General features: G+C 37.1%; 1 protein-coding gene across 7 annotated transcripts in view; it reads right to left on the bottom strand.

Moving 5' to 3' along the window:
- The window catches only part of LOC104998547 (chromosome unknown open reading frame, human C5orf42), a 107,714-nt gene that overhangs the window by 61,383 nt on the left and 27,286 nt on the right, over positions 1–19,045 (bottom strand). For all 7 annotated transcript variants that reach the window (XM_010853763.1, XM_010853765.1, XM_010853766.1 and 4 more), the window contains exons 19-29: positions 17,362–17,579; positions 15,024–15,188; positions 8,194–8,332; positions 7,407–7,516; positions 7,088–7,246; positions 6,880–6,988; positions 4,833–5,133; positions 2,454–3,363; positions 1,406–1,554; positions 651–814; positions 55–146 (exon numbers count right to left, since the gene is read on the bottom strand). In XM_010853763.1, coding sequence (XP_010852065.1) covers positions 55–146; positions 651–814; positions 1,406–1,554; positions 2,454–3,363; positions 4,833–5,133; positions 6,880–6,988; positions 7,088–7,246; positions 7,407–7,516; positions 8,194–8,332; positions 15,024–15,188; positions 17,362–17,579 — 2,516 coding nt within the window. The remainder of the gene's footprint in view (positions 1–54; positions 147–650; positions 815–1,405; positions 1,555–2,453; positions 3,364–4,832; positions 5,134–6,879; positions 6,989–7,087; positions 7,247–7,406; positions 7,517–8,193; positions 8,333–15,023; positions 15,189–17,361; positions 17,580–19,045) is intronic.

Genomic DNA, 19,045 nt, shown 5'->3' with positions numbered 1-19,045 from the left:
AGAGTCAGACACAATTGAGCAACTAAAAAAAACAATCCATATTTACACACTTACCTTTTCTAAGTGCTGTGGTAAGGTCTGCATCTGCATGTAAATGGCAATATTGGGACTTTCAACAGGTTCTTTGGCAAATATTTTGGCATCCTCTATGGGGAAACAAGAGGAAAGAAAACACAGACCTTTTGAAAGTTAATCAATTTACTTTTCAGAAGGTTCAGGAATATTACAGGAAACATGATGGCAGAAACATTTCCTATCCTCCTTACAAAAATATTTTTTAACACCTAGAGACAAACCCTCTTCACCAAGTGAGTCCAGATACACCTTGAGAGGGCTTATATCAGTGTGTATAATTCCATATAAAGCTCTGAGAGTTGCTGTTTTAAAGAAGCCTGCCAAGGAAAGGTTCACAGGATTGGTTCACAGAAATGAAGAGACTCAAAATAATTAACACAGCAAGGCAAAAGACTCCAAACTCAGGTTACAAGTTAATATGCTTAACATTTCAAAAATATGAAATTCTCTTTAAACAATTGGATTTAGGCTATTTTATAAACATGCCAATTTAGATATAAGACTAAGTTATCTCTTAATCATTCACCCTATCAAATCAGTAAGGTCAAACAAAAAGATTAGCTAAATAAACTGACCTTCATGGTCTGATGGGTATACATCCATTTCCTCCTGTGTAAATGCTTCTACTTCTATAAGAGCCTCATCGATATCTACAAATTCTTTTTCAGTGTCATCAGTGACAGAAATAATCTCATCTTTGGTTCCTTTTATTTCAGGATTTTTTACATCTGTTGGCATTCTATTGACAAAAATGAAGCAGCTAAAATTGTAACTCATACTTGGGAACAAAGAGTTTGCTTTCAACAGATTCAGTTAATTGAAAAACAAACTAAGCTTTCATACTTATGAGGTCTTTGTTTTAACCACATATGGCACATAGCAGAATATCAATAAAAGGTTAAAATGAAGAATAAAAAATGAATTTAAAAAGGTTCAATGAATAACTGAATATCCCATTTTTATTTACTCAGATTAGAATAATTTCAGCTTATCTAAATTTCCCATTCCCATAAAGGAATCTTCCTGCTACCAAGCCTTCAGCTTTAGTATTCAAGGATATATTCCTCATAGTGCTACATATTAAATAAAAACACAGGAAGTCAATGAACATAATAAAGGAATCTCTTGGGATGAATTTGCTCCTGTCTCAGAAGATATATGCTAAACATGGAAAGAAACAAAATTTGTAACGTATTATTAAAATATTTCAGAAAGCACTCCTTGCTGCTTCTCTAGTTTAAAGAAATGCTTGTTTCCGTAACTTTCAAGGGTTCAAGTCTCCTTCAAGACCAAACATCATCAAACAAGGTACCTATAATCAGCAACTTACTTCCAGATACTTTGACAGGATTCACTTTGATCATTTATTTCCTCAGTCCCACCTTGAGCGGATACTGCAACAGAACAGCCAGCATCTGTTTTACAATCACTCTCTATACTGGGTCCATTCTGAGGCCCAGGGGAATTATTCTCTAGCACCTAAAACAAACCATTTATAGTACTTAATATTCATTACTGAATCCCTTACTTTTCATTATATTTTTAGATTATTAATACTTTCTACAGAACTTCTGAGTAAGTCTCTTACTCATTTATCGAGTATTCATTGCATTTCTCATACTCAGTTCTGATGCTAAAGCAATGGCTAACTCATTATTCCACCTAGAAAAACAAGCTTGACTACCTTGAGTATTCAAAAGAGATCAGCCTTACAAACTTGAAAGGTAAATCACCAATGTTTTCAGGTCATAGGACAACAGAAATAAAAATGTAAAGTTGCTTTCACTTTCTTTACTATTATAAAGACATTTAGTAATAATATAAATGTAATAACCACTTGTAATATCACTTAAAATTATCTCTCTTTTTATTCTGGCCATGTCATACAGCTTGCAGAATCTCAGTTCCCTGAACAGGGATGGAAGTGGGGCCATGCCATGGACAGTGCCAAATTCTAACCACTAGTCCACCACGAAACTCCTTCTTTTTCTTTTTTATAAACACACATGGAACCTCAAAATCTCACAGCCTCTCTGAAAATACTTTAACCTTAATAAATCATTTCTAAGAATTAAACTGCTACTGCTACTGCTGTCACTTCAGTCGTGTCCGACTCTGTGCGACCCCATAGACGGCAGCCCACCAGGCTCCTCCGTCCCTGGGATTCTCCAGGCAAGAATACTGGAGTGGGGTGCCATTGCCCTCTCCGAAGAATTAAAGGAACTACTTTAAAAAATTAGGTGGTAAAGATTATAATTAGCATTATCATCAATTCTGTTGCTTATTGATTCTTTATTAGGTAGGGAAGTACAAATATAGTTTCAATCTAAAATAAGAATTCTAATTTGTATCTAATCATAAGCAATTCAAGCATTTACCTTAACGATGGCATTTTTTGCCTCATATGTAGCAAAATAGGGTTGTTCCAAAAGCCAAAGTGACGTAAGAACGGCGGCTGTCGAGGTCTTTACACGAATGACAGGACTATACTCACAGGACGGCCCGGTGAGTCCAGAGTCGCAGAGCAGCCTTTTATCAGACCATCTTATCATCCATTCCAGAAGCCTTCTTGTACTGCCACATGTGTTATTTAGTGCTACAGGAAGATCTTCTTGCGGGTTAATATCACTGCACTGAATTGCTTTGAAAGCGCATCTTCTAGTTTCAGTGGATTGGGGAATGCACACACTATGGTTTGACAGTCTCTGTATTAAAGTTTTCTCTGCATTGTCATCTGGTATTCTATAAACTGACTTCTGTTTTAAACCGAACAACCCACTCTTCCCTTCATTTTTATTGACTTCATTCAGAGGGTTCTTGGAAAAATGCCTGATCCCTTGATTAGCTAGTACGGAAGCTGAAAGTGACTGGTTTTCTGATTTTTCACACTCATCTGACTCAGGAGCAACAACAAAGCAGGAGCCGGCTCTGAACACATTCTGGCTTTTGGTTCTGCTGTGACGTCGTTTTAATGTTGTATGTACATCAAAAAGTAAAGAATTAAGTTCACGTTCTCTAAGATGTCCAGAAAAACTAGTTAGAAATGGAATGCCAGCATCCTTGGAACCAAGTAGGTCTCTTTCAAGAACATAACTCAAGAAGAGTTCAAGGAATTTAATATATTCGTCATCGTCACGTTCAAATTCCCAAACACCTATTACAGGAAGTGCATTTTGTAATAACTTTTCACAATCTTCTTTTCTTTTAGGGTTTTCCTTTTGATTATATATTTTCTTTTTACCTTTGGGCTTACCAGTCAATGTTAATTCCATGTGATTTGGGGCACTTCTGTAGCAAAATTAAGTTTGAAAAGACAAATTAAAGATCATTTAATCACTAAAACTGATTGACAATAAAGACTCTCTCCACTGTTTAAGTCATACCTATCATTTTTTAATGCCTTGACTACCTGTCTTGTAAACGAGGGAGCTGGACTAAATAATCTCTAAACACTTGTTAGAACCGAACATTCAGAGTCCAAAAAATATAACAGTAATATCAAAAGAGAAATCTGATATTAAAAAAGACTAAAATGTGTTCAAGGAAATTTCACTATTAAAAAAAAGACTTTTTCTGGGCAAAAAAAAAAAAGGTCCTCTAACAGGTCAGAATTTAGGAATACAAAATCAGTAACAATCACAAGCCACCAATACACATCTTAGTCTACGGTTTCCAGTTTCTCTCTTGCATCTGTCCCTTTCAGCTTCCCTGTGTGATGAGCAAGGAGGACTGCCCTCAGGATTCTTTAGCACACAAAAGCCAGGTATTTTTTTCTAAACACTTTCTGCTGCTATGAAACCTGTTGGGCAGGCACCTAACCATAATTACTCTTAAATCTGTTTCTTTTCAACATAGTTCTTAGGGAGAACACAAATCCCTAGTTCCCTCAATAAAATAAATAAAGGTTCCAGTTAGGCACCTGGGCTGAACCCACTGTATCTCTTCTTATTAAGACTGCATAGCAAGCAGCCTCCGAGGTGTTCCTGTGCTAACACTGCAGCTGTCTGCTGGAGCAAGCACACCATTCGTGTTACTTCTAGCTACCGTCTAAGCAGATGTTTCAAGTAGACACCATTTCACCTAAACAAGATAAGATTGACTATATAGCTCTTAAGTCATGAGAAGGATAAATTGCATTGTAGATACTGGAATTATAAAGGAAAAAAATCTGTTTAAATCAAAGTAAAAGAGGTTAAAATGATAAGCAAGAATTTCTTGACAATTTATAGACAAGCTTCAAAGATGAATGTGTTTAAAAAAAAAAACAAAGGATGTACAAATTCTTGCCATGAAAACCCTAAGAACAATGGAGTGGGTTGCCATTTCCTTCTTCAGGGGATCTTCCCAACCCAGGAATCAAACCCAAGACTCCTGCATTGCAGGCAGATCCTTTACTGACTGAGCCACCAGGGAAGCCCCTAAAAACAATACAGCTAACCAAATAACTCTAAACTATTTAGGTCTAAGATTACTAAAAGAACAAAAAGTCCTCCAGTAAACTCTAGAATTTCATCTACTCATTTTATACCTTCAGATGGCAAAATCGTTTAGTATCTCAGTAATACTTTAAGTGGATTTTCAAATGTAAGGTCTCATTTTACACTTCTGACATTCCTCTGAGTATGGCACTTATCATTCATTGTTAATAATACAGTCAGTGAGGTTGCTGGGAGTAGAAGTCAGGTCAGCAGTTGCATGAAAATACTTTTTTCTCCCAAAGGAAGTGAATGCTTTCTACTTAAAGATCTCAATTGTACCTTTGACAGAAATGTGTCCTGCTTTTTTCTTCAGCTGACAAAGCTTCTGAGAGGGTATCGGCCGTATCTGCATCACTGTGGGCCAGAGAACTGCCCAGTTCTGTGAGTGTGCTCCGGCTCAGACTCGTTCCCAAGGAAAACCTGTCAGAACCTGCAACCTCAGCTGGCTTTTCTTCTTCAACTGGCTCCCATATATTCATTTCAAAAGAACCTATATTTCTCTGCACACGTTTTAGAGCCTTCACCCTCACTTTATGGATAGAATGCATGATAACAGACATCATCTCCTCTGTTTGGGAACCTAGAAAGAAAAGAACAAAAGGCCTTAAAGTTCATTAAACTATTTCAACTCAAGACATAAGGGGATCCAACTCTGGTCCCCTGCTGGGAACATGAAATCTAACTGAGGGCTTAGTTTCACAGTCTTATAGATCATGCCTCCTTCAATATTTGTTAGAAAGTTATGATCCATAATTTTAAGGTAGAACTTCAGAAGCTAGAAAAAGTCCATTAAAGAAGAATAAATGGGACTCCACAAAAAAGTATGCCCTGGAAAATGAAAATGTTAGAAGTAATTTATTTCAAAAATCAGATAATTATAAAAAGAATCAGTAACATTTTTCTCATTCCCGCACAGTAGCAAACAAGAGAAAATAAGTACATTTTTATCCAAAGAACAAAAACACCTATTTGACTTCAGGTAACAAGAACAGGTCTATGGAATTGCAACAGTCAGATGCGACTTAGCCTTAGCGACTAAACCATAAACCATACAACAAGAAACCACAGGAAAGGGAGTTTTTCAAGACTGCCTACAGAAAACTTTTAAGTATCATTAATACATAAACAGGACATTTTAGAGATTTCAAAAATGTCTTAAAAATATAAATCACAAATAGAGTTTAAGTACACTAATGCAATGCCCAAGCATAGGATGTTACTAGACTTAAATGACTATAGTTCTACAGAGAGCAATTTGAATTCTTTAAAAATGTCCACATATTATGAATTTACAGAAATAGCTCATTTATTGTACTTCACAGATACTGTAATTTGTAAAAAATTGTAGGTAAAGGTTTGGGGAGATCCTTCATCAAGCAAGTCTACTGGCAGAATTTTTCCAACAGCATTTACTCACTTCATGTCTCTGTGTCACATTTTGCTAGTTCTCACAGTATTTCAAACTTTTTCATTATGATGATATTTGTTATGGTGATCTGTGATCAGTGATCTTTAACATTACTATTGCAAAAAGATTATGATTCACAATTATGATTATGACTCAGATAATGGTTAGCATGTTTTAGTAATAAGGTGCTTTTTAATTAAAGTTTTACATTAGTATTGTCTTTTTCTAGGGCACACTTAATAGACTACAGTACACTGTCAACATAACTTTTATACACACTAGGACCAAAAATATAAATGTGACTTGCTTTACTGCACTATTCACTTTATTCAGGTGGTCTGGAACCAAAGGTGTAATATCCCCAAGGTGTGCCTGTGCTTAATGCCATTGAACTGCACATTTAAAAACATTAAATTTGATATTGTTTATACTTTTCTACAATAAAAATTTTTCCAAAGGTCATCTTGAATGCAAATAACTGTAAATTAGAAGCATAAATAACTGTTAAAAGGAAAAAACTAGTTTTCAATAAAATATCTGCATTTTATATATATATATACACACAAAACATTATATACTCATTTTATATATTTTATCTTGCTTAATCCTCTTTGAATATACATTCATAACACAGGTATTAATATACTCATTTTACAAATAAGGAAAAGAGGCTCAGAGATGCTGAGCAACTTGCCTATGGTCACACAGCTACTGACAGGCATGACATGAACTTAGTTTTGCATGATTCTAAAACAACAGAATTGGTGATAGTGTAATGAGGAAGTACTTTTGCCTTCTCATACTCTTCATCTCAAAAGAGAAATGCAAAAAAACATAAGCATGAAAAAATAAATGCTTTCAAAACAAAATGAAAATCTTCAGCAATTTATCAGATGCCTAAGAAATGACAAAAATTACCTTTCACAACACAGTGTCTGAGTCTCTGCTGAAGAGAGTGATATTTTTCTCTTAAAGAAACTCTTATGTCCTCAGGATTGGGAAATGCCTTCACAAAAATTTCTGCTACCTTCAGAAAAATTTTAAAATGAGTTTTATAAGCAACATCATTCTTAATTAAAACAAAATTAAAATTCTTTAAAGTTTCTGATTTAATTTTTTCACCTACCTTTCTGATTGGTGGCAGTTCTGCAATGAGGCTCAAAATCAGATCCTGAATAAGCTCTTCAATATTAGAAAACCGAGAGAAGGGCAACATTCTGTAAGCCCATTCCACCGCACTGAGACAGTGCTCAACCAGACAGGGGTCAAACTTCGCTTCAAGGTCCTATATGGATATTGAAAGGATCATTTGCTTTTCGCTTTACACAGACTATAATGATTCAATGATTTAACGGAATGTAGTTAACAAACAGTAAAATATTCTATCAAGCAATAATTTCCCAAGTAATATTTATGCATTTTTCTTACTCTTGTGCCGTTAATACCTTTTTTTCCTCCACATTTTCTCTTGCCTTCTGATATTGCCTGCAACTATAGGATAACTTATCACGGACATGCAGCATCCAACACAAAGCACAAAGCTCTCTGAAGCAACCTAAATCAAGAATGGAAATACGAGAGAAGGTTGTATGAGTATATACATTACAAAACTTCACCTCTGCTGGCTTGTTCCAAAATAAATGTTTTTATATTGTTGATTATAAAAGAAACATGCTCACCCTCAATCCTTTGTATAAAAGTTGTGGAGATCCTTACAGAATTTTTACACATATTATTCCAGAATATTTCATACATGTCAGTTACATGAAAATATTAAAAACACTATACAGTATAAAAACTACTCTATTTACTAGTAGTTTACTTGCTTTAAACTTATAGTATGTTGTGGATATTTTTCAAAGTCAATACATATAGCTCTACTTAATATTGTATTGTTTTTATTTGAAAAATCATTTATTGATAGGCGTTTAAAATTTTTCAATACTAGAAATATAATTTCCAATACAAAACAATTTTTTATCAAAAGTAATACAAGTACACAAAAATATACAAAATTATACTATCTATACAGTTTTGCAACTATCCCTCTTCCCCCCGCCACCCCAAATAATGTATCTTGGATATATTTCCATGGTGGCAACATACACACACACTCTTTTCCTTATCAGTATAGTATTCCATTACATGGAAACGTCCCAAAATCGAATGCAAAATATATCATTATTAATATTTAGGCCAAATTTCCAAGCAAGAAGTTCATTCTGGACAAACCTATTGCTTTAACGGACGCTTCATCAAGCTTCCGGTCTCCAGCTGCTCCAGGTCGAAAGAATGCTACACCTCCTTTACAGTAATTAAGTAACGACTCAGGGAAAAGACTCAGTGAAGGAAGGGACCCTTTCATGCGAATCTGTAAAGACAGACAGAATATGTTAATCACCAGTTATAGCAGGCAGTTTCTAAGGAAATTATACAACAAACAAGACATGAAAGATAAACCATAAAGAATGGAAAACACCGCATTGTTCCTATACTACGTAAGAAAGTAACATGGAAGCCACTCACACTTACACAACTTAGTGGGCAAACTCAACAGATTCGCTGCACGGAAGTCACTCACACTTACACAGCTTAGTGGGCAAACTCAACAGATTCACTGCACGGAAGTCACTCACACTTACACAACTTAGTGGCAAACTCAACAGATTCGCTGCACGGAAGTCACTCACACTTACACAAATTAGTGGCAAACTCAACAGATTTGCTGCACGGAAGTCACTCATACTTAGACAGCTTAGTGGGCAAACTCAACAGATTCACTGCACGGAAGCCACTCATACTTACACAACTTAGTGGGCAAATTCAACAGATTCACTGCACGGAAGCCACTCACACTTACACAGCTTAGTGGCAAACTCAATAGATTCACTGGCTAAATCTTAAAAGACAGTTCTAACCAAATTAACCTCTCTCGTCATTCAGTTTTTACCTAAGAAGTTTTGTATGAAAAGAACTTAATACTATTTATCCTGGCTTTCCCCAAAGAAATAATAAAGAAAATAAATTTAAGTATCTATGTGCAGAAAAAAAGTATATTTTCATATGGCAACTCCTGATAAAATAATAACTCTAGAAAGGATCAGTAGATGCCAAATTAGGTAAAATGTTGATGGACAATGCATGGAACATGAGCCAGACTCACCGGTTCATCTCACTGTCCTGAGAAGTGAAAGAAAAAAGACACAGGTGCCACACGATACGCTGCAACAGGGGAGCACACAGCACCACTACTGAAGGACTGAACTCTAAGATGTGCACCTGAGTCTAATCAAAACTGGCTACCTTGATGAGGAGAGATTAATTACTGGCTTGTAAGAAATAAAAGGAAACAGGAACACATTAAATGATGCTAAATGAGATAACAGACAAATCCAAAGTATGGTTCAGAAATAATTCCCGAGTCTAACAAATCTGGGGGAAAAAAAAAGCCAAAGGAAACTGACAGAATAAAACAACAAGGATCTGAGACACATAAACCTGGGAAGAAAAGAGTTAGCAGCAGGCTTGTAATCTATTTTCTCCCTCTACTGTTCACTTGCAGAAAGACGTGATCTAGTCAAGTCCCCTTGTAAGCATGCTAAGCATGTCTTCTTGTTAAACAAATTAATGGTATTTACCAGAGGTAGAGAGTCTGTCTAGGCTGGTTATTAGAAATAAATTTAGAATATACAGATTTATGGATTATGACCCCATGAAAAAGACAAGCTATATAATTAAAAAGATATAAAAAGGAGATGTTAAATAACTGAAATAGCTCCCTTCTGTGTCATGGTGTTAAACAAAGGCCAGGACACATTCTTCTGCAGTGAGAAAAGACTTGGAACAGCATATACAATTCCATCTTTCCAGGTAGGTCAGTAGTAAAGAAACTGCCTAACAACACAGGAGATGCAGGAGATGCAGGTTTGAGCCCTGGGTTGGGGAGATCTCCCAGAGTAGGAAATGGCAACCCATTCCAGTATTCTTGCCTGGAAAATTCCACGGGCAGAGGAGGCTGGTGGGCTGCAGTCCATGAGATCACAGTCAGACACAACCGAGTACAGCACAGCACAGCAGCAACAGTGTGTGCAATTCCAGATTTCTCTACGTTTCATCTGTACCTTCTGGCTACCTATACCCTTGAAATTATGGGTAAACTTTGATCCATGGATGAAAAACATGTGTCTATACCAAAACTTACACATAAACGTTCATAGCAGCATTATCATAATAGCCAAAATGGAAGCAATCCAAGTATCCATCAATGGATGAACTGATAAAACAAAATGTTATATATCCATACAATGGAATGTTACTCAGCCACAAAAAGGAATAAAGTACTAATTGACACTACAATATTGATGAATCTTAAAACCATTAAGCTACGTGAAAGAAGCCAGTCACAAAAGGACATGTATTGTATGATTTTATATATATAAAATATCACAATAGGCCAATTCATAGAGACAACAGATTAACGGTTGCTGGGGGGGAAGAAAAGGAAGTGGGAAATTCGTACTAATGTGTTTCTTTTTTGAGGTGATGAAAATATTCTGGAATTAAACAGTGGTGATGGTTGCACAACTCTGTGAATATACTAAAAACCAAGGGAGTGTACATGTTTAAAAGGTTAACTTTATGGAATACAAACTGCATATCAATTTTAAATTGGTAAAATCAGCTAAAATAAAGACTTTGGACTATATTAGTTTTCTATTATGGCCCTAACAAATTATCAGAAATTTTGTGGCTGAAACCAACACCAATTTACTATCTCACCGTTTTGGTGGATCAGAAGTCTAGGAAGAGCTCCGCAGGTTCTCTGCTGAGTCTCACAAGGCCAAAGTAACAGCAGGACTGCCTCCCTTCTCAGAGGTTATGTTGTGCTTGTTCCATCACTAAGTCGTGTCTGGCTCTTTGCAACCCCATGGATTGCAGCACACCAGGCTTCCCTGTCCTCCACTACATCCCAGGGTTTGCTCAAACTCATGTCCACTGAGTGAGTGATACCATCCAAACACTGCATCCTCTGTCACCCTCCTCTCTTCCTGCCCTCAACCTTTCCCAGCATCAGGGTCTTTTCCAATGATCTGGCTCTTCACGTCAGGTGGCCAATGTACTGGAGCTTCAACTTCAGCATCAGTCCTTCCAATGAATATTCAGAGTTGATTTCCTTTAGGATTGACTGGTTTGATCTCCTTGCTGTCCAAGGGACTCTCAAGAGTCTTCTCTGGCACCACAATTCGAAAGCATCAATTTTTCAGCACTCAGCCTTCTTTTTGGTCCAACTCTCATATCCATACATGACATTAGTATGGGAAAAACTCTGGGAAAAACTTTGACTGTATGGAGGATTGTTGGCAAAGAGATGTCTCTGCTTTTCAATACTCTAAGTTTATCACAGCTTTCCTTCCAAAGAGCAAGCATCTTTTAATTTCATGGCTACAGTCACCATTCACAGTGCTTTAGGAGCCCCCCAAAATAAAATCTGTCACTGTTTTCACTTCTTCCCCTTCTATTTGCCATGAAATGCTAGGACTGGATACCATGATCTTAGTTTTTTGAATGTTGAGTTTTAAGCCAGCTACTTCACTCTCCTCTTTCACCTTCATTGAGGCTCTTTGCTTTCTATATTAGAGTGGTATCATCTCATACCACTGATATTTCTCCTGGAAATCTTTATTCTAGCTTGTGATTCATCCAGCCTGGCATTTTGCATGATGTACTCTGCATATAAGTTAAATAAGCAGGAAGACAATATACAGCCTTGACGTACTCCTTTCCCAATTTTAAACCAGTCCGTTGTTCTATGTCTGGTTCTGTTGCTTCTTGATCTGTATACAGGTTTTTCAGGAGACAGGCAGGGTGGTCTGATATTCCATCTCTAAGTTTTCCACAGTTTACTGTGACCCACATAGTCAAAGGCTTTTGGGTAGCCAACAAGGCAGAACTAAATATTTTTCTCGAATTCCCTTGCCTTTTGTATGATCCAATGAATGCTGGCAATTTGATCTCTGGTTCCTCTCTGCCTTTTCTAATTCCAGCTTGAACATGTGGAAGTTCTCAGTTCACGTACTATTGAAGCCTAGCTTGGAGGATTTTGAGCATTACTTTGCTAGCATGTGAGATGAGTGCAATTGTACAATAGTTTGAACATTCTTCAGTATTGCCCTTCTTTGGGAATGGAATGAAAACTGACCTTCTCCTGAAGCCACTGCTGAGTTTTCCAAATTTGGTGATATATTGAGTGCGGCACTTTAACAGCATCCTCTTTTAGGATTTGAAATAACTCAGTTGGAATTCCATTACCTCCACTAGCTTTGTTCATAATAATGCTTCCTAAGGCCCACTTGACTTCACACATTAACTGGCTCTAAGTGAATGACCACACCATCGTGGTTATCAGTTCATTAAGACCTTTATTGTACAGTTCTTCTGTGTATTCTTGCGACCTTTTCTTAATCTCTTCTGCTTCTGTTAGGTCCTTGTCACTTCTGTCCTTCACTGTGCCCACCCTTGCAAGAAATGTTCCCTTGGTATCTCCAATCGTCTTGAAGAGATCTCTAGTCAGATGTTCTAAGTGAAAGTGAAAGTGAAGTCGCTCAGTCGTGTCTGACTCTTTGCAACCCCATGGACTATAGCCTACCAAGCTCTGAGGAGCCTCTCAGTCCATGGAATTTTCCAGGCAAGAGTACGGGAGTGGGTTGCCATTTCCTTCTCCAGGGGATCTTCCCAACCCAGGGATCGAACCCAGGTCTCCTGTACTGCAGGCAGACACTTTACCATCTGAGCCAACTTTATTTCTAGGCTCTTTTAGGTTGTTTGCAGAATTCTGTTCTATGTGGTTACAGGACTCAGGTCCCCCATCTCCCTGCTGGCTACAGGCAGGGAGACTATGAGAAGTTTCCAAAAGCTGAGTTTATTCCTTGGATATTGGCCCTCTTCAAAACCAGCAAGGCTGAAATGAGTCCTCGTCACTCTTCTAATCTTCCCTTGCGCGGCTTTTCTCCCGTCTTCCTTTTCCACCTTTCACTGACTGACTCCTCCGCCTCTCTTTTTTGCTTCTAAGAGGTTATCTGATTACACTGGGTCCATCAAGATAAACCAGGATAATGTCTCTATTTTAAAATCAGCTTATTAATACCATCTGAAAAATCCCTCAAGCCAAATTAAATCAGTATCTAGATTTATGTTTGAATAGCCAGAAGACAGGAATCTTGCAGCTATCTTTAGAATTCTGCCTACTACTTGTACTATGCTTTAACCTTATACAGTTAGCTGATTACTTGTAAAGATCTTCACAAGGAAGAATATCTTCAGCAGAGTGGCTAATTTTAAGAGAATCTATAGTCTTTATCTGCTAGTTAAGTTCATCAAAACTAGGTTAAGTGAGATTATTCTCAGAAGTTTGTAAGACCAAACATAACATAACTTAGAACTTTAAACAGTTTTCTACAGTAAGCAACTTAAGTTTGCTATAAAAAATAAAGTTTCCTATAACAAACACTCAGGCTCAACAGATCTTAAAACTATCAAAAACAATCTTTCATTAAACGCTTTGCCTTTCTTAGTAAATATACTTAAAAACTGAACTTTCACAAATATTTCTCTCTAAAAACAGGATAATTTTTAAAAACTTGATAAACTTCTCAGGGTCTCTTAGGGTTTCTACTAGAAAAGAAGCCATAAACTCTTGGTACATTTAGTAATTGAACCAACAGCAAAATTTAAGGTATTTGGGGCTAATAATATTTATTTCTACATTTTACAGAGACAGATGACTGGCCTACAAAAGAACTGGATCTGGATAAGGAACACAGAAGTAGACGTCCCATCTGGCTGCACATCAGATAAGAAGGCAGCTACATCTCAGCTGAACTCAGTGTAGAAGAAGACAATAGCCCCCAAATCAAAGTGAACTGCACACCTCAGAAGACAGGAAGGGAGAGACTGACTGGTGGAGCCTACTGCAAAGAAACACTTAGCCGAGAACTAACTTTCCATGGTTTGACCCCACAGAGGCCCCCAGAGAACAGAGAGAACATCTCGGGAAGAAGTGGGATAATCCCTGAACTGAATTTAAATCTTTAATGATGGTGGGGGAGAAAAGTAATTGGAAAAAAAAAAAAGTAACTGAAATTTCCTGGCACTAACCGACTAGATTATACTTCCTATCGTCAGACAGGGAGGAGCTAACATAGAGCTCCAGTTCAGAGTCCTTATCTTTCAGCAGAAACTTGGTCTGTCCAGATTTCATACGGTAAGCAAGTCTGAAATTTATGGATTTATGGGGCAGGACTCCTTGGAAAAATATCACAATTATAAATACTAATAAGTATTAGTATATTTAAATTGTTCATGCCAAGTCGCTTCAGTTGTGTCTGACTCTGTGTGACCCTGTAGACTGTAGCCTGCCAAGCTCCTCTTGGGATTCTCCACAGACGAATATTAGAGGGGGTTGCCATGCCCTCCTCCAGGGGGGATCTTCCCAACACAGGGATTGAACCTGAGTCTCTAAAGTCTCCTGCACTAGCAGGCGGGTTCTTTACCACAAGCGTCACCTGGGAAGCCCTTTAAATTGTTTACCACAGTGTTACCAAGTCTAAGCTTGTACTGCTTGCCTCACAACAGGCCAAAAATTGACAGATGAGTTGTTGCGGCAAGGAACAACGACTTTATTTAGAAAGCCAGCAAACCGAGAAGACGGTGGGCTTGTGCCTCAAAGAACCATCTTGCCTGAGTTAGAATCCGGGCTCCTTTTGTACTAAAAGGAAAGGGAATAAAATCAAACACTTACTGTTCCCATCAGCCTCTGGAGAGCATGTGTTAATTTCTCCCTTCCCGTGGTTATTCACAGGTAGGCCTGGTCAGGATGTTTCCCATGAACTAAACAAAGGTATTTTAGCTTAATGCTCATGACCAGGGAAGCAAGGTTACCAGAGATAGGCCATTATGTATAATTTAAGCTATAGGCAACATCCCTATAGTGATTAACTCATAACAGAATACAGAAGGTTCTTTCCTATTGCAATAGCACACAAGTGACTAAGACATTTCCACACCTTTTGCATGACTTTTCTTGCCCATCTCAACTGCAAGATGTACCACTGTGCTACAGGAAAAGAACACCGAGCTGCCCGGAAAAGCAAGAGAATACGCTGAAGGATTCCAGACACCTTTTGGCGATTATCTTTTTCAGCTTTTAAAAGAAGATCATCACCATCTTCCTAAAAAAAAAAAAAGAAAAAAGAAAAAAAATCAGTAGCCAGGAAAACAGAAACTTAAAATGTTACAGTAAAAATAAAGATAGTGCTTCTCAAACTAGACTATTCCTGGAGATTCACAAAGAAAGTTTTGAGGCATGGCCTCAGAGATTAACTATAGCTATTTCCAGGGTCAAGGAAACACCCGTCTCACCTCAGTGTAAAGGGATAAATCAATTCTAATCCCAAGCCTTCAGTTATAATAGTTAAAGCCCACCATCCCTGACTTTACTGGGGGAACATTACAGAGATCTTTCCTTTCAAAAAGAATGCCTCTTCCCTTCCTCTGCCTAGAAAAATCCAATTATATTTCAGTGTCACCTCTTCTGTGAAACTCTTCCATTCTGTGGTATTATGGCAATTTGCTCAGATTTTCATTGTAGCTTTTACTGATTTATTCTTGCTAATTTATGTATCTGTTTCCCACACTGTTGAGACTGGTCAAGAGCAAAGGCCTTGTCATCTACTGCACAAAATCCAACATGTGGTGGGATCCAATAAATGTTTCTTGATTCAACACATGATTACAGATTAATTTTCCAGAAATGAGATAATGCAAATATTATGAACATTTGCTTCCCTAACATTTTTCTACCACTGCCATTTCTTAAAAATACTCAGTTATTTTGGCGGGGGCAGGGGGGGAATCTGCCCCTTTTTTACACAGCTAAATGATTCAGGGAGAGCTGTTCCTATGTCCCCAGCTGCCAGGGAAGGCCCTAATCAATTGCCAAGCAACACTGTGCATTTAGCCCTAGCCAAGGTGTGTGATTCCAGGACTGGCCAGTGACCTTGATGGGTCTCGCAAGAGTAACTCTCAGTACTCCTGTTTGGATGCTGGGAGAGAAATACATTTACTGCTTTTCTCTCTCCCCTTCCCACTCCCTTTGGGCATGGACAAGGTATCCTGAGAAGCTGCTGGTAGTCATCCGGCTCCCACAAAGGGAGCCAGCCTTAAACTGAAGCTGATAGAAAACAAACTAGGGAGAAAGAGCCCAAGTCTTTGGAAACATAACTGGGCTTCTCAATTATGCCAGTCAATACTTACCAAGTTTTCTGTTACTTTCAATCCCAGGGGTTCTAATTGGTACAGAGTGACATTTAAGAGAAATCCTACCATTCTGGCTTATTTTAATAAAAAATAATAAAACGAAGTACTACTAAGGATTGCTAGTACTCAAACAAGTATCAGCACAGCATATCCAGAAATATATTAAATGTTATTTCTAATCCCTAAACCAATATACTAAAGACTCAGACATGAGAGGAAAGAGGAATTACTGAGAAATACCATGGATTACTTATTCCTTCCATGTGCAATATATCACATGTGAAATATCAACAAATAAAATATTTTAACATATTGAAACATAACTCGAAACATAACAAATAAGAATACAACAAATAACTGAAATAAAAAAAGACAGAAGACAGATTTAATAGATAAAGATAGAAGCTGTCAATTCTGAAACAGTAAGAAACAATACCAGAATTGATTTAAACTGTTAATCAAATATTAAAACAATTCAAATGTAAACAGTTCACATTAACACTGTAAACCTTAAAACCAGCTAATTGTAATGTTACTATTTTCAAAAAGAGCAGAGGAAAAGGTCCTGAGAGGAATACAGTAATTGCGATTTATAAGACAGAACTATCAATTGAAAAGTACAGAAGAAAACAATGATCTTTCCAATCAAAGAAAATCAAACTAAGTCTTTCAAAAGAGGCAAAGACAATGAGATGAATGATTTCTAAATTCTGACACTCATTATTTTTCTATGGTAAACAAATGTTTATTTTTAAACTAATACCTGGATACCGAGAAATATCTATTAATTTTGTTTTATTATCAAAATAATTTTAACATTTACAGAATGTTTACTATGTGTCAGGATGTCTCGTGTGGTACTCACAACAACGCTATCAGAGGTACTATCACTGTCTTCATTTTACAGATAAGGAAACTTAACATCAGTTGCGTGCAACGCCCAAGAAAACTATTCAGTTAATAAACAGCAAAGCTGGAATCCAGAAGTGGGCTTCAGAGCTTGCATTTTTAACTTGATGATTATTATCAGGTTGATTATTTTAAAAAGTGGACAAAATAAATGTTAAATTAAAAGGTTAAGCTTACTTCACTAAGAACAGCTGGCTGAGGACAATATAATGGAGGAGCTGGAAGATACAAGCCGACGGGCACTAAGCCCCACAGTTTCTTACTGAAGTCCTTGGCAGAGTTTATCAGAAGCTGAAAAGTCCCTGAGAGAATATCTGCGTCAGCCATAACTGCTGCTTTCAGTATTTCCTGCACAGAAGCAAACAGCAGATCTGCATCTTCTTCTTCAATGGGATCTGCCAAACACAGAATTAGGTAAAGCAGTTACAATTTATATTATACTTTTCCTTCTATTTTGTAGTTTAAAGCTTCATATCTGAAAAAGTTGACTGCCAAAAATAAACGTATTGGTCAAAATGCAAAACACTCAAACTTCTGGACAGAAATTTAAGATTTTGTTACTTTTAAGATTATAAAAGTAGTAGAGCACAAAGACTTTCCGAAATTATACAAGATACTGTAACACAACTACATAATAAAAACGTGCTTGGAATATAATCATGACTCAAAAAATAATAATAAAAGGAAAACATTAATGGGAAAAATAGAATGTAAGAAACACAAAAAAAGAATATAAAGCATTATGTGGAGGCAGTGAGACAGTAATTTTCGTTTCCTTAATAGTCAATCACAGTACTTTTATATAAAAGGACTTGTGAAGCTAAAGAAACAAAAAAACAAAAATATATGAAATAGCCATACAGTAGGCTTCAGTTTTATAAATATCTGTAAAAATGGAGAAATGTTCTGGAACAAAATGCAAACAGATGCAGGTGGCAGAACTGTAGACTTACGGACTTTTACATTAGGAATTCTCTTAAAGCACACTTTAGGGAATAGACTACGAAAACACTCGTGTACTGACTTTTCATCCCTGCCTGATATTCATGTTTTCTATATCCAATTTAGGTAAAAAATAAAATGTTATAGCTACAGTTGAAATTCCTTAGGTACCAACCCTATTTCACTTCCTACTTCCAGAGGTCGTCACCATCCAGAATTTAGTGTGGCTCTATTGGAACTCCTACTAAATATATGTTGCATCTTCTTGTTCAATACAAAGTTTAACCTCTCTTTCATATTTTCCAAATGTTTTCTTTTTATCTATATATGGATATATTTTATCTTTCTATATATTTTGTGTATGTATATAGAGTTCAAATCTATTTTCTAGTTTACTAACCATCTGCTGAGCTTTTTGTTTTTAAATCAATTTGTAAAGGTATAATTTACATACACTAAAATTATCCTTTTATGTACACAGTTCACCCTGGTGGTCCAGTGGGTAGGACTCCTCGCTCCCAGTGCAAAGGGCCTGGGTTCAATCCCTGGTCAGGGGACTAGATCTCACAGGCCTCAACTCAGAGTGTGCATGCCAAAACTAAGATAGAAGATCTTGCATGCTGCAACTAAGGATGGGAGCAGTCAAATAAATAAATAAACATTTTTTAAAAATACACAATTCAATGAGTTTTGGCAAATAGTACAGGCTATGAGAACGTTTGTATCACTCCAAAAAGCTCTCTCATACCTCTTTGTTGTCAATTCCGCCCTTGCTGCTGCTGCTGCTGAGTCACTTCAGTCGTGTCCGACTCTGTATGACCCCAGAGATGGCAGCCCACCAGGCTCCTCCGTCCATGGGATTTTCCAGGTAAGAGTACTGGAGTGGGGTGCCATTGCCTTCTCCTCAATTCCCCCCTTA

This window comes from Bison bison, unplaced genomic scaffold (genome assembly GCF_000754665.1).
Source record: "Bison bison bison isolate TAMUID 2011002044 unplaced genomic scaffold, Bison_UMD1.0 scf7180017864331, whole genome shotgun sequence".
Taxonomy (NCBI): domain Eukaryota; kingdom Metazoa; phylum Chordata; class Mammalia; order Artiodactyla; family Bovidae; genus Bison; species Bison bison.
Note: the sequence above shows the minus strand (reverse complement) of the source record. Positions and strands in the feature narration are given on the sequence as shown.